Genomic DNA, 27,230 nt, shown 5'->3' with positions numbered 1-27,230 from the left:
GATGACCTCAGAAGTTAAGTCGCTTAGTGCTCAGAGCCATTTTACAGGGCGCTATACGGACAAACACACGACGTCCCGAGATCACGTGACCAGGACGGCAATGTATGTTGACAACCCAAAATCTGTTCTGCGCATGTGAATGCTCACTCCAGAGATATTTACTCTATGTTCGCAAGCTTTACAGATAATATACTACACTTTTTAATATTTGATATTCATCGCGCACACGGACGGAGCATTCCAATAATTTGTAGTTCACGCGTCACTGTTTTTAACACACAAAAAACCCTTTTCATTTTTCTCTAAATGTCGATTTATGTGACGTTCCGTCACAGACGAGGAGTCGCCTGAGTGGACAAAAATCTACATCGATTGCGAAGTTATGGCGGTCTATGTCAAAATATGGCAAAGTAAGATATGGGAACCAGTATGGAAAAAGCACCTAACGTAGCACAAAAAAGTGAATATGAACTGGGAGATGTTAGGGATGTATAAGAAGGGAACTAGCATTTCAACTTACCTTGCAGCTTAAGAGACACTTAAATCAGAGCATCTTGACATGTTACCGAATTTGGTAGTATTGGTATCCAAAAATCATGGTTTTTCGTTTACTGTTTTGCATCGTTACTGGTGACAAGAAATAATGCCTTTATGCTAGCATAAGGGAAGAAAAACGGCAACTCGCCGTATAAAGCCTGTGCGCATCCACGTAAGATACTGTTCTGCATGTGGAACTGCGATGGTGTGGTGTTCTAGGAGCTGCGTCAGTGAGGTTTAGCCGTCGCTGCTGACACTCATTTTCAGTGGCTGAGACGTCTGGCAGACGCAGTCCGAGAACAACGACCAAGAGGACTGCGTGAAGTGACGGCACTCCGCGGTAACGGCCACCCGCGTTCTGGTGTGCTAAGAAAAAACACTGTGCAGGAGCTGCGTTCAGAAGTCACTCCATACCCACCTAGTCACCTCATCTTGCACCCTCAGTTTTCGCCTTTTGTGCTCTCTGTCGTTCAGCATCCAAGGAATTTCCTTTCGGGATGGGCTTGCGCTCCGAACATGGCTCAGAGTTCTACGCCTCAAAACGTGGTATCTACAGTCGCGGATTCGAAAATTTGCCCCACTGTTGACAGACTGTTGTAAGTAGTGAAGGAGAGAGACTGTTGTTGTTGTTGTTGTTGTTGTTGTTGTTGTCTTCAATCCTGAGACTGTTTTGATGCAGCTATCCATGCTACTCTATACTGTGCAGACTCCTTCATCTCCCAGTACCTACTGCAACCTACATCCTTCTGAATCTGTTCAGTGTATTCGTCTATTGGTCTCCCTCTACGATTTTTACCCCCCACGCTGCCCTCCAATACTAAATTTGTGATCCCTTGATGCCTCAGAATATGCCCTACCAACCGATCCCTTCTCCTAGTCAAGTTGTGCCACAAACTTCTCTTCTGTCCAATTCTATTCAACACCACCTCATTAGTTATGTGAGGTACCCATCTAATCTTCAGCATTCTTCTGTAGCATCACATCTCGAAAGCTTCTATTCTCTTCTTGTCTAAACTATTTATCATCCATGTTTCACTTTCATACATGGCTACACTCCATACAAATACTTTCAGAAACGACTCCATGACACTTATATCTACACTCGATGTTAACAAATTTCTCTTCTTCAGAAACTCTTTCCTTGCCATTCCCAGTATACATTTTAAATCCTCTCTACATCGACCATCATCAGTTATTTTGCTCCCCAAATAGCAAAACTCATTTACTACTTTAAGCGTCTCATTTCCTAATCTGATTCCCTCAGCATCACCCAATTTAATTCGACTACATTCCATTATCCTCGTTTTGCTTTTGTTGATGTTCTTGTTATATCCTCCTTTCAAGACATTGTCCATTCCGTTCAACTGCTCTTTCAAGTCCTTTGCTCTCTCTGACAGAATTACAATGTCATCGGCGAACCTCAAAGTTTTTATTTCTTCTCCATGGATTTTAATACCTGCAATCAATTTTTCTTTTGTATCCTTTACTGCTTGGTCAGTAAATAGATTGAATAACATCGGGGAGAGGCTACAATCCTGTCTCACTCCCTTCAAAAAAATGGTTCAAATGGCTCTGAGCACTATGGGACAACATCTGAGGTCATCAGTCCTCTAGAACTTAGAACTACTTAAACCTAACTAACCTAAGGACATCACACACATCCATGCCCGAGGCAGGATTCGAACCTGCGACCGCAGCGGTGGCGCGGTTCCAGACTGTAGCGCCTAGAACCGCTCGGCCACTCTCGCCCTTCCCAACCACTGCTTCCCTTTGATGTCCCTCGACTCTTATAACTGCCATCTGGTTTCTGTACAAATTATAAATAGCCTTTCGGTCCCTGTATTTTACCCCTGCCACCATTAGAATTTGAAAGAGAGTATTACAGTCAACATTGTCAAAAGCTTTCTCTAAGCCTACAAATGCCAGAAACGTAGCTTTGCCTTTCCATCATCTGTCTTCTAAGATAAGTCGTACAGTCAGTATTGCCTCACGTGTTCCAATATTTTTACGGAATCCAAACTGATCTTCCCCGAGGTCGGCTTCTACCAGTGTTTCCATTCGTCTGTAAAGAATTCGCGTTAGTATTTTGCAGCCGTGACTTATTAAACTGTTAGTTCGGTAATTTTGCACATCTGTCAACACCTGCTTTCTTTGGGATAAACTTCTTAAAATTTAGAAATCATAAGCTTGAATTGTAGCTACTGCTGATTCTAGGGTTAATAGAAGTATTTGTCCAATAATTAGTAGTGAAATTAAATTTACTGCTATAGATTGAATTATTCTATTCTTCCTGAAGTCTGATGGTATTTCGCCTGTCTCATGTTATGTGGGGGTTGTTAAACTAGCGGGAAAACGCTACGTACCGGTCCACTAAGCCAGTACATCAAGGACGGCAATTTTTGAATTTTGCTGCCTCCTGTATGAATTTGAGCGGATGCCCGTGGGTGTCGGTGGTGTGTTCACGTTGTGTGTGCCTTTCTGTGCCTGGCAGCTGGCCGCGGCCACGCCCTCGCCCGCGGACTCCGCGGTGGAGGTGTCTGCGGCGGCCCCCGGCGACCAGAAGGGCGGCGAGGCGGCCGGCAGCCAGCCGGAGGAAGACTCCTCCACGTCGGACGAGATCACGCTGGACCTGCTGCTGCTGCGCCAGCAGGAGTTCCGCCGCAACCAGCAGCAGCAGGAGGAGGCCGCCGACTCGGGCAGCACGACGCCCGCGCCCGCCACGCCCGCCGCCCCCGCGGCCGCCCCCGCCGCCGCCCCCGCCACGCCGGCCGCCGTCAAGACGGAGGCGGTCGCCACGTCCGACGAGGAGAGCCTCAAGACGCTCAAGACGCGCATCCGCGAGAAGCTGGCCGCCGTCAGCGCCGCCGCCGCCGCCTCGTCGCCGTCTTCCGCCAACGACGAGTCCTCGGCGGCGTCCTCGCCTCTGGCTCTCCACGGCAGGAAGTCCGTCAAGAAGGTGCGCACTTTGCATGTCCACAGCTGACTGCTTCTCTACTCGCACTGCTGTGTGCGCAGACACTCCATCTCCCTAATTCCTCTTTCCACCCCTCTCACTGTCCTATCGGTCCTCGATGCCTTTTGAATTTTCCTCCTCCTCCTCTTCTAGTCGTTTTTCTCCGCTATGGTGCTTCCTTCTTCTTTCTCCTCCTATTCCTTCATCCGCTATGTTTCTTCCGACTCAGGCTCCTTGTTTCTACTCCCCCTCTTCCTGTTCATTCTCCTCTTCCCTTCTCCTCTTTCTCCTACTCCTCTTTCTCGTCCTACATCAGTACCACTTTCTCGTCCTCGTCTTCCTCCTCCATCTTCTCTCTCAACCTCACCCTCCACCTCTTTCTCCTTGTCAGCGTTTATGGTGCTCCTTCTCCTTCTTCTTTTTCTTCTTCTTATTCTCCTCCTCCTCCTCCTCCTCTTCCTCATGCTTTTCTTCCTTCCTCCCTTTCTTCTCCTACTTTTCCCTCTTCCTACTCCTTCTTTCTTCAATTCTTGATTCAGAACACCTCTTCCTCATTCTTACTTTCTTCATCTTATATGTTGTTCTCTTATCTCCCACTTTCTGTCCCTAGTCCTCCTCCTACTCTTCCGTCTGTTATTTCTTCTCCTATTCTACTGAGGCATAATTTCTCTCTTACCGTCCTCTTCTTACTGACTGATGCGGCGCAAACTTGAGCCAGTTCACTGGTGACCAAAGTTTTTTTTATATATAAGAACGTAGGCTTCCGCGGCTGATGTCATAGTAATTAAAATTCTTCTGTGTATTATGCCGCGTCATTGCTAAAAGCTAACAACAATAATAAATAATAGTTTATTATTGTTGTTAGTTTTTAGCAATGACGCGGCATAATACCCAGAATAATTTTAATAATAAATAATAAATAATAGTTTATTATTGTTGTTAGTTTTTAGCAATGACGCGGCATAATACCCAGAAGAATTTTAATCACAATGTTTTTTTTTCCTCTGCATTTTTTAAATCACTTAATGCCAGTGCTGCAGCACTACAATTCACGCTACGTATCACGTATTCCTTGCATACCCGTCGCCACTTCCACCAGTTGTGGAGCTATTCGGGTAATCCCTTCTCTGTGTTGCACTTCTCACAAACGGCAGTATATATATATATATATATATATATATATATATATATTGTGTGTGTGTGTGTGTGTGTGGATCGAATTCAACCAAATCTGCCGCACAAACAGCAAACTTCAGTACAGTGAGCTGCTTGGGGTTTATCATCGCCTAGCTCCAATAGGAGCAGAGATATCGCGAGAAACGTTTCTTTTTCAGTCCTTGCCATGCAGGCTGCTCTGCCCTACGAGCATGGTGGGGGACTGGAAGGGCATACTTTATCAACTTGTTTTCCAGGAGCTCCATTTGCAGATAGTCGCCAGATGGATGGCTGATATTGATGGCGGAAAAATGAACAGGGAGAGGGGACACGAGGAGATGGACAAGGGGAGAGAGGGGGCAGGAGGGGATGGAGAGAGATGGGGCAGGAGGGGATGGACAGAGATAGATCGTTGTGCTGCTCGTACAATCATCGTCTCCAAGTTAGACATAGACACAGAGGAGACGCAGGGAGAGCGGGGGGACGAAGAGTTGGACACACTGAAGGAGCAGAAGCAGGAAGTTGTTTGATATCCCCGTTTCCCCTTTGGCACAGCAGCTGGCTGCGGTGAAGAAGGAAGACCCGGATGGCGCAAAGGCGCTCCCCAAGAAGGAAGGTGTTTCTTCAGACGACGGCGGCGCCGACGCCGAGGACGAATACGCCGACTTCGGCGATGACGACGACGACGTGGACGACGTCGCCACCGGCAGCTCCTCCAGCGGCGGCCGCGTCAAGCAGGTGCGTGGTTGCGATGCGTGTGTGTGTGTGTGTGTGGAATACTGCGCCAGCCCATGTCACCTTTACTTGCTTTGCTAACTGTCAGAAATGCCACATTACATTAACATTACAAAACGATCTGTTCAAACTGTACGATATTTGCGATTGTTTGACGGACGGTCAAAAACCTTCCATTCGAGGGCTGCAGGGTATGTGCAGTGTAGCGCGAATCTGATGCCGGTATACAACCACCGACAGCTAGGCAAATGATTAGCGTGGCAATCGCATCCTTCCGACTTGCGTGCGGTAAATGGGGAAAGGTGAACTATGGGGACGTTTTTAGCAAATGCCCACCGAGCGAGGTGGCGCACTGCACTCGCATTCGCGAGAACGACTATTGATACCTACGTCCGGCCATCCAAATTTACGTTTTCCGTGATTTCCCTAACTAACTACAGGCAAATCCTGGGATGGATCTTTCGAAGCGGCGCGACCGGTTTCCTTCCCTAACAAGTGCTCGCGCTCCGTCTCTAATCAGCCGGCTGTCGACGGGACGTTAAACACTGATCTGCTCCTCCTCGCCAAATGTGTCCAAACACGACCAACGTGCTACTTTTCTTTTGTTGGCTGCCGAAGGATAAACAGCGGTAGACACCCATCGAAGAATGAATGTTATGTATGAAGCAGCATATCCGTCGAAAACCACCGTTGAGTCCAATGGGTGCTGCTGCCTCATGATAACGCATTTCCCCATAACGCAAATGTTGTTACCCAGAAGTTACGCCAAACTCAAGTGGGAGACATTCGAGCACACTCCGTTTAGTCCTGATCTCTCCGCATTGTATTATCACGCCTTCGGCCCCTTAGCTAACCTTTTAAGCGTGGACGACTTCTGTCGGACGAGGATGTGCCCCAGGTAGTTACGAAATCCATCACGCATCAGGACGGAGTCTTGAACCTCGTGCGTCAGTGGAATGATTGCCTCAATTCTCATAGCGATTTTCCATGATTGTTGTAGGGAATCTGGACTGTACGGCCTTAGAAAGTAATTTTTTTGACCGTCTCTTACACATTTAGTTTACTCCATGTATCTGTATACGTATCTATATATCTGCATAGCAAGGCAAATATCGAGGGCATTCTGTCTGTATCTTACTTGGAAACTAAGTACTTGCTGTCGACGGTAGTAATAGCCACTTTAGTCTTTGCTCACAGACTTGGGTTCATAAGCTATAGTCATGGTGATACATTAAAGTGTGCCCCATCTTTCTGCCATAGAAACAGCACCCAGGATTATGCTACTACCAGTAATGATGTAACTTCCCGGATCCTCCCGAAACCATCCGGAGATGAAAACCGGTTCATAGAATAAAGCATTATTATTCAAAAAAGTGACTGGTTGCAGTTGTGTATAACTTACTTACATCCAATACAGTCACGTTTCTAAAATATCCGCAGTGGATAAGCATAAGATTCTCTAATCTGTTCCGTAAGAAATGGAATCTGTATTTGAAGAAAGTTTGCTGTAGTTACGATTCAATAATGAAATTACTACGGCGAAAGTGGCAGTTTTTGAATAATTTTGCATGACATACACTGTTTAATGACATTCTGTAAGAAGAAATTTGAAAAAAAGTACAAAGACTGGATCTGCATCTGTACGTTAGCCGCTGCGCTACCTTTACTTGGCCGTAACGTGTCTCACTTTGCAGGTATAGGAGTAAACATAAGAGTTCATTATCGATTTTGTCGGAAACTAGAGGCTGCCACTGTCTAGGTACTGGGGACAGGTCCCTCTTCAACATACGTACGACTTACATATGTGGCGTCTGCTCTTTCGAACATGTCCGAAAGAAAACACACCATTTTGATCCAGCAGCCACTGTGAATTTAGGCACGAATGAATAATTACAAAGATTGGCTGCGAGTGACCATTGATTTGATTTAAATCAATGGCGGAGATTGAAAATTTGTGCCGGACTGGGATTCGAAGCCGGGTCTCGTGCTTACGGGGAAGACGCACCCTGACCACTGCGCCATCCGGACACAGGAGCCACCGCAATTGCACGCACAACCGGGGCACGCCTCCCGTCACACTCAAGTCCTAAACGTGTCCACACACTACTAATGCAGTGCTGTTTGCCCACTGCCCTCATTACTTGCGGCACTTCGCCGATTCCCGCAGAGTTCGAACCTGGCATGCTTCTGCACTGAAAAAATCATTATTACATATATCTAAGTGGTGCGTACTCTTTCGGACTTGACCGAAAGAACAGACACCACGTAGATACAGGATGTTCGAAACAAAGAGACGAATACTCTGAGCCATCTGGAAATGCTTCAAGGCAATGCCTTGCTTCTGAGCAATGCCTCTGCGACGTGCATGGCGGCGCAGCGTTCCTGTGTATCGCAGTTTGAAGGCGATTGATATTGACTTGGCTGGTCAGTTCAATAAGCAGCAATTGATTGGAGGTCCAAATGTTTTTCGTGGACTCCATCTGAACTTTACCTGTGATGTACAAGCAGTCTTTGGAGGTAGTACCTGGTTGACACTGGCTGTTGTATGGGGCAATCATGCAGATTATGGTGGCCTTGAAGCATTTCCAGATGCAAACACTTTGGCTTGGAAGACATGGAGTATAGCTGAGACTACAGCACTCTTGGCTAAACAGCCTTATGGTACACTGGTGGTGCTAGTACTCATCGAAATAAAAATGAGTCCAGTACACATGGGTCCGTAAATGCATACTTTCTGCGATAAACACGTGTTAGCAGGTGGTGGTCAACGTGGCGTCCATTCATGACTATGCGCCCCTCTGCCCTCCAGCGTAAGGTACGACGCATCCCTTGAAGTGTACATGGTTGTGGTTGTTGTTGTTGTTGTTGTTCTACCTGCCGGCACGCATTGAAGTGTCCGCACTTGGTTGATGGCAGTGGCGTACACAAAATCCTTAATGTGTCCCCACAATAAAAGGTGTAGAGGGTTGACGTCTGGGGAACGAGTATGCCAAGATGTGCCGCCGCCCCCCTCCCCCCCCCCCCCCCCATGCTCACGACCAATGCAGCGATCCTGAAATGTCTGCGTCAACGTTCGCGCACATGGTGACGAAAGTGTGCTGGTGCGCCATCATGCATGAACCACATATGTATTCGTTGCTGGAATGACACATTTTCCACCAAGGTACGCGATACAATAATGGAAAAGCCCAAGTAATGCGCTCCACTTAAACTTTGTGGTAGCAGGTATGTACCAGTTAATCTGTCACCAAGTAAGCCTCTCCATACGTTGAATGAAAACCGGTATTGATGCTCGCTTTCCTCAACTGCTTAGAGATTTCCATCTGTCCATACATACTGCTTGTGGACATTCACAACACCGTCTCTTGTGGACCCTGCCTCATCGGTAAACAAAATATTAGGTGTGAACAGTGCATCTGCGGCACACGTCTGCAACGGCCATCGACAGAATCGTCGCCTGCGGCCTTAGGGCCTGGACGCGCTGTGGATAATACGGGTACAGCAATTGTTCGTGAAGAACACCCCGAGGTGAGATACAGACACACACACTTTCTGGTGCTGCTAACCATCGTACACTGGTACTAGGAGTTTCTTCCACCGAACGTAGCACACGGTCCTGAATGCCGGGCGTCCGGGCTGTTACGGGCATTCTCTGTCCGTAGTGCAAGGCTACCTGTGTCCCTCAGACGCTGGAAAAGTCTGCCAAACAGCTTATCACAGGGCACTCTGCGCTGTAGGTATCTTTCAGCGTGGAGGGCACGGGCTCGCAGGCTATGTCCATTACCACAGTGGCATATCGTATCCGGAAACTCTCTTGTCGAGTAAACCGAGCGAGGTGGCGCAGTGGTTAGACACTGGACTCGCATTCATCTTGATCTACATCTACATTTATACTCCGCAAGCCACCCAACGGTGTGTGGCGGAGGGCACTTTACGTGCCACTGTCATTACCTCCCTTTCCTGTTCCAGTCGCGTATGGTTCGCGGGAAGAACGACTGTCTGAAAGCCTCCGTGCGCGCTCTAATCTCTCTAATTTTACATTCGTGATCTCCTCGGGAGGTATAAGTAGGGGTAAGCAATATATTCGATACCTCATCCAGAAACGCACCCTCTCGAAACCTGGACAGCAAGCTACACCGCGATGCAGAGCGCCTCTCTTGCAGAGTCTGCCACTTGTTTGTTAAATATCTCCGTAACGCTATCACGGTTACCAAATAACCCTGTGACGAAACGCGCCGCTCTTCTTTGGATCTTCTCTATCTCCTCCGTCAAACCGATCTGGTACGGATCCCACACATGAGCAATACTCTAGGTCGAACGAGTGTTTTGTAAGCCACCTCCTTTGTCGATGGACTACATTTTCTAAGGACTCTCCCAATGAATCTCAACCTGGTACCCGCCTTACCAACAATTAATTTTATATGATCATTCCACTTCAGATCGTTCCGCACGCATACTCCCAGATATTTTACAGAAGTCACTGCTACCAGTGTTTGTTCCGCTATCATATAATCATACAATAAAGGATCCTTCTTTCTATGTATTCGCAATACGTTACATTTGTCTATGTTAAGGGTCAGTTGCCACTCCCTGCACCAAGTGCTTATCCGCTGCATATCTTCCTGCATTTCGCTACAATTTTCTAATGCTGCAACTTCTCTGTATACTACAGCATCATCCGCGAAAAGCCGCGTGGAACTTCCGACACTATCTACTAGGTCATTTATATATATTGTGAAAAGCAATGGTCCCATAACACTCCCCTGTGGCACCCCAGAGGTTACTTTAACGTCTGTAGACGTCTCTCCATTGATAACTACATGCTGTGTTCTGTTTGCTAAAAACTCTTCAATCCAGCCACACAGCTGGTCTGATATTCCGTAGGCTCTTACTTTGTTTATCAGGCGACAGTGCAGAACTGTATCGAACGCCTTCCGGAAGTCAAGAAAAATAGCATCTACCTTGGGAGCCAGTATCTAATATTTTCTGGGTCTCATGAACAAATAAAGCGAGTTGGGTCTCACACGATCGCTTTTTCCGGAATCCATGTTGATTCCTACGTAGTAGATTCTGGGATCCCAAAAACGACATGATACTCGAGCAAAAAACATGTTCTAAAATTCTACAACAGATCGACGTCAGAGATATAGGTCTATAGTTTTGCGCATCTGCTCGACGACCCTTCTTGAAGACTGGGACTACCTGTCCTCTTTTCCAATCATTTGGAACCCTCCTTTCCTCTAGAGACTTGCGGTACACGGCTGTTAGAAGGGGGGCAAGTTCTTTCGCGTACTCTGTGTAGTATCGAATTGGTATCCCGTCAGGTCCAGTGGATTTTCCTCTGTTGAGTGATTTCAGTTGCTTTTCTATTCCTTGGACACTTATTTCGATGTCAGCCATTTTTTCGTTTGTGCGAGGATTTAGAGAAGGAACTGCAGTGCGGTCTTCCTCTGTGAAACAGCTTTGGAAAAAGGTGTTTAGTATTTCAGCTTTACGCGTGTCATCCTCTGTTTCAGTGCCATCATCATCCCGGAGTGTCTGGATATGCTGTTTCGAGCCACTTACTGATTTAACGTAAGACCAGAACTTCCTAGGATTTTCTGTCAAGTCGGTACATAGAATTTTACTTTCGAATTCACTGAACGCTTCACGCATAGCCCTCCTTACGCTAACTTTGACATCGTTTAGCTTCTGTTTATCTGAGAGGTTTTGGCTGCGTTTAAACGTGGAGTGAAGCTCTCTTTGCTATCGCAGTAGTTTCCTAACTTTGTTGTTGTACCACGGTGGGTTTTCCCCGTCCCTCACAGTTTTACTCGGCACGTACCTGTCTAAAACGCATTTTACGATTGCCTTGAACTTTTTCCATAAGCACTCAACATTGTCAGTGTCGGAACAGAAATTTTCGTTTTGATCTGTTAGGTAGTCTGAAATCTGCCTTCTATTACTCTTGCTAAACAGATAAACCTTCCTCCCTTTTTTTATATTCCTACTAACTTCCATATTCAGGGATGCTGCAACGGCCTTATGATCACTGATTCCCTGTTCTGTACATACAGAGTCGAAAAGTTCGGGTCTGTTTGTTTAGGTCCAAGATGTTATCTCCACGAGTCGGTTCTCTGTTTAATTGCTCGAGGTAATTTTCGGATAGTGCACTCAGTATAATGTCACTCGATGCTCTGTCCCTACCACCCGTCCTAAACATCTGAGTGTCCCAGTCTATATCTGGTAAATTGAAATGTCCACCTAAGACTATAACATGCTGAGAAAATTTATGTGAAATGTATTCCAAATTTTCTCTCAGTTGTTCTGCCACTAATGCTGCTGAGTCGGGAGGTCGGTAAAAGGAGCCAATTATTAACCTAGCTCGGTTGTTGAGTGTAACCTCCACCCATAATAATTCACAGGAACTATCCACTTCTATTTCACTACAGGATAAACTACTACTAACAGCGACGAACACTCCACCACCGGTTGCATGCAATCTATCCTTTCTAAGCACCGTCTGTACCTTTGTAAAAATTTCGGCAGAATTTATCTCTGGCTTCAACCAGCTTTCTGTACCTATAACGATTTCGGCTTCGGTGCTTTCTATCAGCGCTTGAAGCTCCGGTACTTTACCAACGCAGCTCCGACAGTTTACAATTACAATACCGATTGCTGCTTGGTCCCCGCATGTCCTGACTTTGCCCTGCACCCGTTGAGGCTGTTGCCCTTTCTGTACTTGCCCAAGGCCATCTAACCTACAAAAACCGCCCAGCCCACGCCACACAACCCCTGCTACCCGTGTAGCCGCTTGTTGCGTGTAGTGGACTCCTGACCTATCCAGCGGAACCCGAAACCCCACCACCCTATGGCGCAAGTCGAGGAATCTGGAGCCCACACGGTCGCAGAACCGTCTCAGCCTCTGATTCAGACCCTCCACTCGGCTCTGTACCAAAGGGAGGACGACGGTTGAATCCCGCGTCCGGCCCTCCTGATTTAGGTTTTCCGTGATTTCCCTAAATCGCTCCAGGCAAATGCCGGGATGGTTCCTTTGAAAGGGCACGGCCGACTTCCTTCCCTAATCCGATGAGACCGATGACCTCGCTGTCTGGTCTCCTTCCCCAAACAACCCGACTCTTGTCGAGTAACTGGCTTCCATTTCTAACAAGTGGTGGGAGAGAGAAAACGTAAATGTATTGCAGCATTTGTACGTACAGACAGCGCAATAACAGCAGACACATGCACTATGTGATCAAAAGTATCCCGACACGACCAGAGCCATGGGTTTTTCATATTAGGTGCACTGTGCCGCCACCTGCAGCCAGGTACTCAATGTCAGTGATCTCAGTCGTCATTAGACATCGTGAGAGAGAGCAGAATAGGGCCCTCGGCGGAACTCACGGACTTCGAATGTGGCAGCTCATTGGATGTCACTTGCGTCATACGTCTGTACGCGAGATTTCCACACTCCTAAACATCCCTAGCTCCACTGTTTCCGAGGTGATCGTGAAAAGGAAACTTGGAGGGACACGTACAGCACAAAAGTCTTCACGCCGATCTCGTCCGTTGACTGACAGAGACCGCCGACAGTTGAAGAGGGTCGTAATGTGAAATAGGCAGACATCTATCCAGACAATCACACCGGAATTCCAAACTGCATCAGGATCCACTGCAGTTACTATGAGATGTAGGGAGGGCGTGAGAAAACAGTAAAATTCGGAGCCGGTGATGTTATGGTGTGGTGGTGATTTTCGTGGATGCGGCTTACACCCCCTTGTTGTTTTACGTGGCATTATCGTAGCACAGGCCTACATTGATGTTTTAAGCACCTTCTTGCTTCCCACTGTTAAAGAGCAATTCGGGGGTGGCTTGCATCTTTCAACACGATCGAGCACCTGTTCATAATGGACGGCCTGTGGCCGTGTGGTTACACGACAGTAGCATCCCTGTAATGGAGTGACCTGCACAGAGTCCTGAATCCTATAGAACACCTTCCCGATGTTTCGGAACGCCGACTTCGTGCCAGGCCTCAGCCTCAGTGCAGCTTTCCGTGAAGAATGGGCTGCCATTCCCCAAGAAACCTTCCATCACCTGTTTGAACGTGTGCTTGCGACAGTGGAAGCTGACATCAAAGCTAAGGATGGGCCTATATGATACTGAATTCTAGCATTACCGATGGGGGGCGCAAGGAACTTGTAATCATTTTCAGCCAGGTGTCCGGATACTTCTGATCTCATAGTGTAAGTGAATCCGCGTTTGGAAGAAGGTAACACACCCGGTGTTCACAGTACTATGCAGTAAGGCACGCAAACACAACGAAAATTAACGCAGCCTACAATACGACCCGAACCAGACATGTGACTGCAGACCACCTAATGGTAGGTAATGTGAGTAAGGCATCATTATACTCTGCCGACGCATTAGACGGAGCGCCAAGTGCAACGACTGTGCCAATATACGCAGCCAAGCGTCGCACAGGCCTTGCTATAAACAGGTGTTTATATCAGAAAGTACGTTCCCGGTGGTAGGTTCCTGTGGGACCTTGCAGGTCACGGCGCCACTGCGAGCGCAAGGTCAGTGTGGTGTTATCGGCAGCCTGTGCGTGGGACGGTAATTCCCCAGTCCGGCTGCCGGCACTCTCCAACCGGTGGTGCAGGATGACGCAGGTGGTTACGATGTGCTTGGCGCTCGATGCGGCGGTTCTCACTTCTGGTTGTCTAGCATGGTCGACCGGATCCCCACATCAGGCGACTGTCGCATCCGAATGCTCCACAAATTTGGATTATGCACGATTCTACCAGATGGCCAAATGTAGTCCGACAGCGAGGGCCCTTCCAAACCCTGACAGGTGCTGATAGCGCGGCATCTGCACGTGCTTCACAGTGGTCACTCAACCTCTGACGCTGTTCATGCCCTGCCGTGTGTAGAAATATGAAACCGGAATTTGACTGCAATAGTTACACGTCCGTCCTTTGAAACTGATAATCAGTTTGCATATTTGTGGTAAGGTCTTACGGGACCAAACTACTGAGGTCATCGGTCCCTAGGCTTAAACACTAGTTAATCTAACTTAAAATAAGTTAGGATAAGAACAACACAGACACCCATACCCGAGGGAGGACTCGAACCTCCGACGGGGGGAGCCTGAGACCACGCGGCTACCCCCTCGCGGCATGTTTATTGCACTAGTTTTACTTGTTTCTACGAGTACTACCACTTCTCGAAGAATTCGACACGTTTTTGTGAACACCGTGCATAGGGCGAGTTTGGCGGATGGACACGACGCTCGAACTTCTTTTCTTAATAGCCAAGAGTCATCAAAATCGGTGATGAACAGGTCCGATGCTCCCACTGTGAGAATCATGGGCCAACTCTTGTGAGGCTTCTCCCCTGTCTTAAGGTGACACCTGGCCCGTGGCGTTCTTCCTTTCTCCCGATAGGACTCGACCACACTGTGTTGTCTCCGCATTGGCCATACCAGGCTGACCCATGGTTTTGTTTTGCGTGATGAGCCACCCCCACTTTGTGGTTGTGGAGCCTTCTAGTCAGTTGCCCACATTTTGGTTGAATGCCCTCTTCTTTTGCCTCTGCGTGCTAAGTGCAGACTCCGCCGCACTTTACCTTCGATGTTGGCTGACGATTCCCGGATGGTCGACCTGGTTCTCGGTTTCCTCCGGGAAAGTGGTTTTTATTCTCAGTTTTAAGGTTTTTAATCTCTGTCTGGTGTTGGGGCAGGGCGGTGAGTGTTGGGGTATCCCCCACTGTAAGCCGTGTTTGGAGATTCCCGACTCCCCTCCCTGGCCGAGATCCTCTTTTCTTCCCCTTTTACTCTGTTTTTATCATTTTTTAGGATTGGTTAGTCTCCTTTTCCCATACGCACTTCTACATTTTAGCGGTTGCACCTTTTAAGTCGCAGGTGGTCTTGCCTCTTCTGCTTCAGAGGTGGGATATTTCCTGCCTCTAGCATAGCGTTCAGTTTGCTCTCTTGCTGACTTACCTCATTTTGTTTTCACCATTGGCAACATGTGAAACGTCCCCTTTGAACCATTATACAAGACTGTGCTTAAACTGACATACAATATTTTTAGCGCAACGCAATCTGACTTTCAAAAATCCCTGCAAAAGAATGGCCCTGAGTAACATGAAACTATACCTTTTAGAAATCACTTACCTCACAAAAATCTTCATTACTCGAACTACTGCAGTACAGCGAGCGCCACTACTGCCAGCTAAATAAAAGATTCAAACTACGGAAGGCACTAACTACTGATAGGCATAGTTAGCAAATGAAAGATATTAATAGAGAACAAACAATGTATTTACCTTAGTATCATCAAAAGTCATAATATATATAGCAATTCATGACAAATTACAAAACTCCGCCATCTCTCTCCCCACATCCACCACTGCTGGCGGCTCACCTCCAACTGCGCAACGCTACGCGCTGTTCACAGCCAGCTGCCTAACACTACAATGGCGAGTATTACAACAATGCAAAGCAGCCACAGACTGCACACAGCACAGCCAGTGATTTTCATACAGAGGTGGCGTTACCAATAAAAAAACCTAAACAGCCTACTTACACATGAATGCCCTTTTACATTTTTTAGCCTTTTCCCTTTTATCGTTCTGACTTTTCTGAGATGTCACACTATCGGAACGGACCACATTTGAAACAAGGGACTGATGACCTTGCTGTTTGGTCCCTTCAACCCCAACCAACCAACCAACCAACCAACCATCCCACTGTGAGCTGTCCGCGCACCGAAGGCAACCACATCTTGTTACCGCTCTCCGCTTACACGGACGTGCGTGTCTCTTGACGTCACTCAGCCAGCCCAGTGCTGTACTACTGTACTGTCGTTCTGTGTACGTCCATTGTTGTGCGGCCTGCTGCAGTGTAGTAGTTCCGGCGTGACGAGCGGGGTGGCGTGTTGTGTTGTGGTGCGCAGGTGAAGAAGAAGCGCCGCCTGCTGAAGAAGGCGAGCTCGACGGCGGCGTCGCGGCGCAAGCAGGCGCCGGCCGACAGCGGCAGCGACTCGGAGCAGCGCGCGCGCCGCATCCGGCTGTTCGGCTTCTGGTCCGGGCCCAAGCGCCACCGCGTCGCCTCGCTCAACGCCCTCGCCAAGGTACGTGCAGCCACCAGCCACCACTGCTAACTGCCACCACCACCACCACGGCTGCCACTGTGACGGTGTGCGCTGGACACCTGCACTCCAGGCGTCCATTCCAGTCACCCTGCCTGTTCCATAGCTCTCTACCTTAAGCCGTCGCGCACACCGACCGTGCTGCCGAACGCTCAGAAACGACGGGGCTACTGCAGGCGGTATGTGTGCCCCATGTGGTATAAGCCAGGGGTCTCCAAATGTTTTAGTCCGCGGGCCACATTGACTCCTGCACGAAGTCATAAGGGCCAAGATCTACCTAGTGGGATTAAAGCACCCTAGCACTCCATGATCACCGTAATGTGAGGCGAAAGGAAAGATGAAATCGCAAAAATCTAAGGTTGTGGGAATAGCTAGCACTGAAACTAACTACGATTTTTATTTAATTACATAATTTTGATTAGTGGACGTACCCGACCGAAATCCTGGCGTATTTTATTCTGGCGAATTTCACCGAAAAAAAAAGTATGTCACTGCACATTCTTCACGAAAGCGTCCTGCATAGTTAACGAAATTTCAAAATTATTGTTAGCAACACTATTACTGCAAGACGTAACAAAGGTAGAGTATGTCAACGCATTGTTATTTCAAGCGGCGCAACAATAAGTGTAGTTCTGTAGTCTTGTAGCGAGTAGCAGACCCAATGTCGCGGTGTATTGGTCGCGATAGGCCTCGAAAGTCAGTTGTTGGCAGTACAGGCACCACCTCAAATGTTTGGCGGGCCGGATACCGGGGGTGTCCGGCCAGCTAACGGGGGACGGTTTGCCGGACCTCGCGGGCTGTAGTTTGGAGACCCCTGGTATAAGCGATCGCAACTCGCTCCAGCGGCAGTTGTTGGCTGTATCTCACTCGTATATCACCATGTTCGTTTACGAAATGGCCGTAAAATTCCCGCATTAGCTCTACTACAACGTCCTTTTTCCCTTGTCAGTATTCTGGTCAGCTTGTTCTCTCCATAGTACCGGGTGATCAAAAAGTCAGTATAAATTTGAAAACTTCATAAACCACGAAGTAATGTAGATAGAGGGGTAAAAATTTACACACATGCTTGGAATGACATGGGGTTTTATTAGAAAGTATTCCTAGACGCGTGAAAGATCTCTTGCGCACGTCGTTTGGTGATGATCGTGTGCTCAGCCGCCCCTTTAGTCATGCTTGGCCTCCCAGGTCCCCAGACCTCAGTCCGTGCGATTATTGGCTTTGGGGTTACCTGAAGTCGCAAGTGTATCGTGATTGACCGACATCTCTAGGGATGCCGAAAGACAGCATCCGACGCCAGTGCCTCACCATAACTCCGGACATGCTCTACAGTGCTGTTCACATTATTCCTCGACTACAGATATTGTTGAGGAATGGTGGTGGACGTATTGAGCATTCCCTGTAAAGAACATCATCTTTGCTTTGTCTTACTTTGTTATGCTAATTATTGCTATTCTGATCAGATGAAGCGCCATCTGTCGGACATTTATTGAACGTTTATATTTTCTTTTGGTTGTAATAAAACCCCATGTCATTCCAAGCATGTGCGTCAATTTGTACCTCTCTATCTACATTATTCCGTGATTTATTCAGTTTTCAAATTTATACTGACTTTTTGATCACCCAGTATACGTAAGTAAAAACTGCAATACCTGTGAAAATATTAAAGGGCAAAAAGGAAAGTACTATGTCCAGCGAGTGAGGACATCATATGAAGAAACTTCCATTACAAATAGTGCGATACAAATTTACGATAATTCTCCATATATCAAAAATTTTTTCATCATTCTCACCTTTTAGTAAAATCGTAAGGTCACTCTTAATTGATCACTGTTTCTACTGAGTAGCAGAATCCCTACACTTCAATTACAAAACTTGAAAAAAGGGCGAAATATCTTTCTGTAAGTAGTACAAGGTCTTCTGCAGATTAAGTTAATAAGACAAACTCACATCCCCAAATGAGCGCACTTGTATTTACCTAACATCGAAGATTATGGTATACACATGAAACGTGGTTGGTAGGAACTCGGAGAACGCACAGGATAAGGTTACGATTGTGGATGGGGCCGTAAACAGTAACTGAGAGTTGCACAATCACACACATACAACTTTATTTTCCAAAGAACCACTTATTTACACATTCCTTTAAAGGATCACAATTAGACAATACAGCTGAAGGCCCAGTTAAAGAAAACTTGAGATACTTTCTGGGCTGAAGGCCGCAAAACCACATCGAAACAAGAATGGCTGAAGGACTGGCTTAGAAACCAAAAGCAATTAAAAATAGAAGGTAATTTTTTTAAAAAAAGACATGCAATTGACAACAATTAGCGGCTGAAGGCCTACACTGAAAGACAGCTATAATTAAAACACATCAGTAAACAATTTTTTTCTAACCAAGACATTTCTTTTTAAACTGACAACAGAACGGCCGAAAGTCTAATTCATGAAATATTAACTTATTGCACGGCTGAAGGCCACAGACAAATTTGAAACAACGGCTAAAGGTCTGACCACCAAGTCAGACAGAGAATTTAAAATTAACACCTTCCTTCAAAGTATTGGAAGCTACTAAAAACGCGAGGGTTAAATTCTTTTTTTTTTTTTTTTGATGGAATGAGACGCGACTATAATCATATCAAATTGTCATTGTGAATCTGTGACGTTATTCACTGCGCTAAAGTGACCACCACTGAAGCATACGATATATAGGCTTGTTACCGCACACTCAGAGCTTTAATTGTAGCCATATTACCGCACTGAAGCGCCGAAGAAACTCCTACAGGCATGCGTATACAAATACACAGATGCGCAAACAGGCAGAATACGGCGCTGCGGTCGGCAACGCCTATAAAAGACAAGTGTCTGACGCAGTTGTTAGATCGGTCACTGCTGCTACGATGGCAGGTCATCAAGATATAAGTGAGTTTGAACGTGGTGTTAGAGACGGCGCCAGAGCGATGGGACACAGTATCTCCGAGGTAGCAATGTCCCGTACGACCATTTCACGAGTGAACCGTGAATATCACAAATACGTTAAAACATAAAATCTCCGACATCGCTGCGGCCGGAAAAAGATCCTGCAACAACGGGACCAACGACGACTGAAGGGAATCGTACATCGTGACTGAACTATAGCCTTTCCGCAAATTGCAGCAGATTTCAACGCTGGGCCAACAGCAAGTGCCAGCATGCGAACCATTCAACGCAACATCATCGATATGGGCTTTCGGAGCCGAAGGCCCACTCGTGTTGCGATGACACTACCCGAATTTACTGTATTATTATTAGACCATGCGGCATCGGACTTCGGGAAAGCGGCTCTCGCCTGTAATAGGTTTGAATAGACACCCTATGGTGATCCAATTACGACATGGAATTTTTGGAATAACCAACTTACTTTTACGTCTGTATTTGATTGTTAGTAGCACTGATAATCTCTTTGAAGTGACTGAACAGGGAGCACTTAATTCTGTATGTTTGATATTGCCTAGCAGCAGGACATTACTCATTAAAATACTAACACAGCCTGAAATCGTTTCACAATACATAAACAGACGTGATAAACACTTGAACTTGCTTCAGGTTAATGTAAACTAAACAATTTGTAATTACTGAATTTAATGTTATTGAGCTTGCATTGTGCTGAAGGCACAATGTGTACAGTGGTGGCAGCAATTTCCTTGAACGTTTATTAAATAACAATATAGATCTGCTTGTCAATATAGTTACTGAAAACACTAATTGAGAATTACGTTGCTCGGACGGAACCGACTACGGCAATGTACTGAAAAGCCACCACATCGAACTGGATAGTAATTAAGCATCTTCCATCCGTTGAATGAAGCGGCGTCTGCTGGCAATTTCGGCGTTAACTCCGACTATTTTGTCTTGCAATGTAGCTACGCCGACACTCACGCACCATAACTTTTCACTGATGTTGCAGCTCATAGAAATCACTGGATATGGGCTAATAATGAGCTATTTCCTTTATGTAATTGATTACACTCGGGGAATGCAATTTAAACCACAAAATTATTATTGCCTCCAAACTTAACACACTGTAGAGAACTTGGTTTTGACTATTACACAAACTGATTCACAGAATATAAATGTACTGGTAATGGCGTCGGTATAACCACCACTGTTCATAATCATACTCCTGTGCGATAACTTCTAGTTCGTTGCTACCGAAGTGAGCTCACAAGTGGACCTCATCAGTTATTGAGACCGCGATACGCTGTTGGACGCGGCTACTGGTCCCTTCACACCTCGCCGTTGGCACAAGAAACTCGTCGCAATTAACGCAGCATTGCAGCATGCACTGCCATGTACCTCAGAGCGGGAAACCGTACCATTTTGCCGCTCATAGCCCATCTCCGTCGAAATACCGCGTCTTACAAGCCTTAGTGTCCATTTACCTTGTAGCCATACGATAAACCAAGTCTATATCTGTTTTCAGCTCACTTCTAAATGATCTTTTAGCAACGTTACAATAGCACACACCGGCAGTCACTTTTACGCCACTAAACATCTGTTCTGCCTCAGAGCTACGCCAACTTACTTCTACCGCCAATGTTACGCGCCAACCTGTACACTGTTCTCATTCTCGGGGATTCCCCCCACATCTAAACATTATTTTACATTACGCCAAGTTCTCTATCTACAATTAAACATACCATAGCATTACAATATTCAGTTACAGTCATTTTCATATATTAAAGTAATATTACATTTATATTTTTACTCCACACAACAATATTATTTAGTTTAATTCTTTTGTTACATCGCTGTCGGAGTGCAGCACAAGCCAGACACGTGTCTCCCGCATAGCGTTCTTTAATTTAGCTGCTACCGGGCAGAAGCACTTCTGCTTTGCCTTCGATTCTGGCCCACAGATGGCATAAGCGTCCACTTTCTCTGCCGTTGCGCCTTGACTATGCCTGGCCTTCACTAAATGGCACGTAGTCACATTACAGTGTACCCTTGATGACTGGACGACACAAAGCTTTGTGCCTCGCCTGACTCCTGAACACCGACATTGCACTGTTGATAACTGGAAACGTGTTGCCTGGTTTCTGACGAAAAAAACACCGTCCATTTCCCCAAGCCCACTGGCGTTAAACAAACCCTGAATTTTGAAGAATTCATTGTGGCGTTGAAAGAATTAGGATAGACTTCTAAAGTTTTTGACATCACTGGCAGTCAAACGTGTGGTTTGAGGTGTTTTCGAGGCCGTGTGGCAGTGCGCTATTCCAGTTGATAACGCCCCTCTCCATGTGCAGATAGAACTGACGGATTTACAGTGTATTTCCTGTTTAAAAGACAAATGCTTTTACGTTAAAACTGTCCACGAAGTCTGCATTGTTTGCCTCGGGAAGTGTTTCGAAGCCCCCATAATGAAGTTTCAAACGTGATGCAGTTTATATATCGGCAGATGATGGTTGAAGTTATCGCTGTAGTAAAAATGTACCAATACCAGTATTGCTGTTCCCTGCTTTGATCAGAACCGAGGTGTTGAATCATCTTACACGTCGGTCGTGGGCCCGTAGATGGCGTAATAAAACGCTGATACTGACATCCAAATAAAATAAATTTGGAAACTAGACGGCTGAAAGGCTTTTTATTTGACATCCTGTGATACATAACACCAAATGTGTGCGAACGGCCTTTTTCCGAATGTGAAACTAAATAAGTCATAATTACGTGGCACCATGACGAAAATCTGCGAAACTGCCTGCATCTGACCGTATGCCGACAGTTTCTACCAGATAAAAATTTTATTGTGTTCAGTTCCATGCATATTATAGAAGGGCTGTCTTCCGTGACACACTTACATCACAGCGGTTTGTCAGTGATACTCTGTGCCCCGCTTTTTTTGGCCTTCATAGCAAGCCATCCTGCGCTTACATCTCAGCAAGATAATGCCTACCCGCACATGGGGAGACTGCTTGTTTTGGTGCTTGCCAAGCCCTACCTGAGAACGTTTCGAGCAATATGGGCAGACCCCTCCAACACCTCACGATTTTGACGATCTAACACGCCAGTTGGACAGAATTTGCATATGTCCCTCCGGATGACATACGACAACTGTGTTGGTGAAGGCCAAGGCGAATAACTGGTTGCAACATGGCCACAGATGGACCGACACGTTACTGACGTACTCGGTTTGCCTAGCTCTTCCGTCTCGAATAAATCGTACATTTTTCCTGAAATTTGTTACGATTTGGTTGTCTGCACATGTACATCACATCTGTCGATTTCCGTCCCATTCTGATAAATCCTTCATGGTGTGTCGTTTGTTTTGTCTTGGTGCATATCATGGTACGACACATACCATTTCGCATGAACTTCTAGTTCAGTTATTAATTACTACCAAGGTACTCCTACAGTCGAGTCAGCTTACTGAAATCATCGCGATCTGGCAGCGGTATTTACAGTTTTCAACTGCGAAGTGCTAAGAGCTGTAGGCAGAAACAGTAGCCGGCTATAGAGCTGTGAAGAAGCGTTGCCGTAGAGACGCTTATAAAATAGTTTCATGGAGACGCGAAGGAGCTTACAATGCAAAATGAATAGCACGGCAGTCCCAGGTTTGTCAGCTAGTAGTAAGTTAAAACATACTGAAAATTTATTTTTCCCGTGATATATGTTGTTTGTGTTCGTCAGAAACAAGGGCATCGTCAGAAGTGTCCCAGGGAAGTATGATAGCACGGCTGTTTTCTGTACACATGATTTGGCAGACGGCAATGTGCGGTCGTTTCCTGATGATGCTGTGGTGTACGGTAGAGTGACGAAATTGAGTCACTGTACGCCGATACTAGATGACTTAGACAAAATCTATAGCTAATGTGACGAATGTCAGCTAGCTCTGAACGTGAGAAAATGTAAGTTAATGTGGACCAGTAGGAAGAATAAACTGTAATGTTCAGATAAAGTATTCCTAGTGTCTACATATCTGGGTGTAGCGGTGCAAAAAGAGATGAAATGGAACGAGCATATGAGAACTATGGCAGGGAAGGCGAGTGGTGGACTTTGGTTTATTGCGAGAATTTTAGTAAATATAGGACGTTGGGGGATCTATTCTTGAGTACTGCTAGAGTGTTCGAGATCCGTACCAGGTCAGACTGAAGGAACACACTGCGAGTGTTTGGGATCCGTACCAGGTCAGACTGAAGCAGTTCAGAGGCGGGCTGATAGATTTGTTGCTGGTAGGTTCAAACAACACGTAAGTGTTACGGAAATGCTTCGGGAACTTGAATGGGAATCCCTGGAGGGAAGAAACAGTGTTGAGAAAATTCAGAGAACCTCCGTTTGAAGCTGACTGCCAAACGATTCTACTGCCACCAACATACATTCCGCGGAAGGAGCACGAAGTATGAGAACACAGGGCTCATACCGAGGCATATAGACTAGTTTTTTCCTCGCTCTATTTGCGAGTAATACAGGAAAGGAGTGTAATATAAAAAAAAATTTTCTTTAAGGTTACAGCGAATTGACTGTTTAACAATTGTTACAATGGTTCTATCTAATATGTTTCTGTCCAGTTGATGAGAATATAATTTATATATAAAAAATTAAAAAGAAATAAGTAATACAATGAGTGTGCCGGCCGGTGTGGCAGTGCGGTTCTAGGCGCTACAGTCTGGAGCTGAAAGTATTTCAGGTAAGAAGGTTCAAAATGGCTCTGAGCACTATGGGACTTAACATCTGAGGTCATCAGTCCCCTAGAACTAAGAACTACTTAAACCTGACTAACCTAAGGACATCACACACATCCATGCCCGAGGCAGGATTCGAACCTGCGACCTTAGCGGCCGCCCAGCTCCAGACTGCAGCGCCTAGACCCGCACGGCCACACCGGCCGGCGGGTAAGGTCTCGGTAGAACCTCGAGCTACTCTCATCTGAAATGGTTTGTGCTTATGTATGTTTACTGAGTTTGTGTGTATTGGTATATTACAGGGACTGTTGCAAGTCAGGACACTACATGCACTACATGATATTCAGCAGCTGTTTGTTTGTCCTATTGTTGGTAGTTACGGTATGTTTTATGTGATACCTACGCCTGGTATTGTACAGATTAAATACTGACTGAGCATTTGATACATGTAATACATTAATTTTAGCTTTACATACGGAATACACTTATGTTTGTAAATTTGTTACTAGGTACAGAATGTAGTTCATCGCTACTTAATGCATTATTCCTTAAATAACTAAATACAATACATTTTTAGTTTTATACATACTTTATGCAGAAAATACATTTGATATGTAAAATTAATTCATTTAGTTTTAATTAGAGAAAGGAATGCTCTTCTATTTACACACAATAAGTCGGACAATACATTACTGCTTGTCTGCAGTATACTTTAAACGCTATGCAATATGTCGTTGGGAAGTAGGAGGCTCGGAATAAAAGTTCTTCGAGCCTTCCCTTCGTAAGTGAAGTTATGCTGTTGCTAGAGGCTTACTATGTGGTGTCTGTGTTTGTCTTATGATTTTTACTCCCTGTTGTGTTGTTTGTGACTGTGTTGTGGCATGCAATGGCATGCGTTGTTGGTTTGGGTCCCTTACGTGTTGGTTCCTTCCGAGTCGTGTTCCCTTAGTGTGTTGGTTCCTTCCTCGGATTCGGAACTTGGGGTCATGCTTGTGTCCTACCATGTGGTTTGTTCTGTTGTTTGTGCTTGTCAACACCTCCTTCCGTAGGGGTTTGGCGCTTGTATTTTTCATGCAGTGTGTGATACAATAACGGCTACGCTATTTATTGTGTTCCAATCATCGGGATTACATATTTGTGGCGATGTCACTTTCGTTGTGCTAGCGTGTTGCATAGCAGTTCGACATGTTCTGGTGTCCAAGTTTCTCCGCAAACGCATATTTCATTGCTAGTCGCATGCAGTTTCAGTGTAGAAATATGAAACAAATCCGAATTCAAGCCATTTGTAGTTCTTCGTCTTTCATCCCATACTACTTTCTATTGGCGGCATTTGTTGCTATAAGTACACTTTTCTTCATAAGTAAGGGAGATTCTTCGATTAATTTTGCACAGCATACAAACCATACTTACAGGTGTATGAAACTCTGGAATTTGTTAAATTAATGAAGAAATGAATGAGCTGTTACATTTTAAACTTAATGTTTAGAAAAAACTCAAATTTTATGGTTAATTATCTCAGTTTTTAGTACAGTTTTTAATAGATTTGGAAAATTCTAGAGTTTCATACACCTCTAACTACTGTTTGTATGCTATGAAAAATTCATCGAGGAATCTCTCGTACTTAGGAAGAAAAGTGTACCTATAGCATCGAATGCAGCCAATAGTAAGTGAAAAAATGAAATTTCACGTGTAAAAATAATATATTTTATTATATTTTTGAACTTCCATTGCTATGAGCGTGAATCCTGAACCCTTCCTGGTCATGCTGAAAAAGTATTATGAATTTATTTGTAAAAGTATATACAGTGGAAATAAAAATGCCCTGTGGTGACTCTCCTGCTCCAAGTCGGCCAGTTCGATGCCCTACCCCCCCCCCCCCTCCCCCTTAATGAATGCAGCCCACCTAACACAACTGCCACGCACTTCCTTCTCCACGGGAATTCTCAGCCGCACTCTGCAGGGGCAGTCAAGACGCTTCTGCAGCCTTTTCGATGGGAAGTGTCCGATGATCCACAACACAGCCCTAATTGGCTCATCCTGAGTATCACCTCTGTTCACACGAAACGCTGGTTACGAAGACAAAACTGGGGCGCAGGCTACTCGCTATAGACCAGCGTAGGGAACTATCAGAAAGCTGCCTTCTATAACGTTGGTGTTGGAAATTTTGGTATAACACTGCGACAAATGTCTCCGTCGGAGCGGCGAGTATGTAGAGAAGTACCTGGAAGGTGTAGCTAAATGTGCATATAAAACAGTTCTACATCTACATCTACATCCATACTCGGAAAGCCACCTGACGGTGTATGGGGGAGGGTACTTTGAATGCCTCTATCGGTTCTCCCTTCTATTGCAGTCTCGTATTGTTCGTGGAAAGGAGGATTGTCAGTATGCCTCTGTGTGGGCTCTAATCTCTCTGATTTTATCCTCATGGTCTCTTCGCGAGATATACGTAGGAGAGAGAAATATACTGCTTGACTCCTCGGTGAAGGTATGTTCTGGAAACTTCAACAAAGGCCCGTACCGAGCTACTGAGCGTCTCTCCTGCAGAGTGTTCCATTGGAGTTTATCTATCATCTCCGTAATGCTTCCGCGATTACTAAATGATCCTGTAACGAAGCGCGTTGCTCTGCGTTGGATCTTCTCTATCTCTTCTATCAACCCTATCTGGTACGGATTCCACACTGCTGACCAGTACTCAAGCAGTGGGCGAACAAGTGTACTGTAACCTACTTCGTTTTCGGACTGCGTTTCCTTAGGATTCTTCCAATGAAGCTCAGTCTTTACCGACGATCAACTTTATATGATCATTCCATTTTAAATCACTCTTAATGCGTACTCCCAGATAATTTATAGAATTAACTGCTTCCAGTTGCTGACCTGCTATTTTGTAGCTAAATGATGAGGGAACTATCTATGTATTCGCAACACATTACACTTGTCTACATTGAGATTCAATTGCCATTCCCTGCACCATGCGTCAATTCGCTGCAGATCCTCCTGCATTTCAGTGCAATTTTCCATTGTTACAACCTCTCGATACACCACAGCATCATCTGTAAAAAGCCT

The 27,230-nt window shown here is 45.8% G+C and overlaps 1 protein-coding gene across 1 annotated transcript in view; it reads left to right on the top strand.

Annotated features, from left to right (window-relative positions):
* The window catches only part of LOC124550805 (flocculation protein FLO11-like), a 139,994-nt gene that overhangs the window by 88,492 nt on the left and 24,272 nt on the right, over positions 1–27,230 (top strand). Inside the window, exons 5-8 of the mRNA XM_047125531.1 lie at positions 3,029–3,493; positions 5,201–5,383; positions 16,315–16,491; positions 24,467–24,545. Coding sequence (XP_046981487.1) covers positions 3,029–3,493; positions 5,201–5,383; positions 16,315–16,491; positions 24,467–24,545 — 904 coding nt within the window. The remainder of the gene's footprint in view (positions 1–3,028; positions 3,494–5,200; positions 5,384–16,314; positions 16,492–24,466; positions 24,546–27,230) is intronic.

This window comes from Schistocerca americana, chromosome 9 (genome assembly GCF_021461395.2).
Source record: "Schistocerca americana isolate TAMUIC-IGC-003095 chromosome 9, iqSchAmer2.1, whole genome shotgun sequence".
Classification (NCBI taxonomy): Eukaryota; Metazoa; Arthropoda; class Insecta; order Orthoptera; family Acrididae; genus Schistocerca; species Schistocerca americana.
The sequence above is the reverse complement of the archived record's forward strand: the minus strand, read 5'-3'. Positions and strand labels throughout refer to the sequence as shown.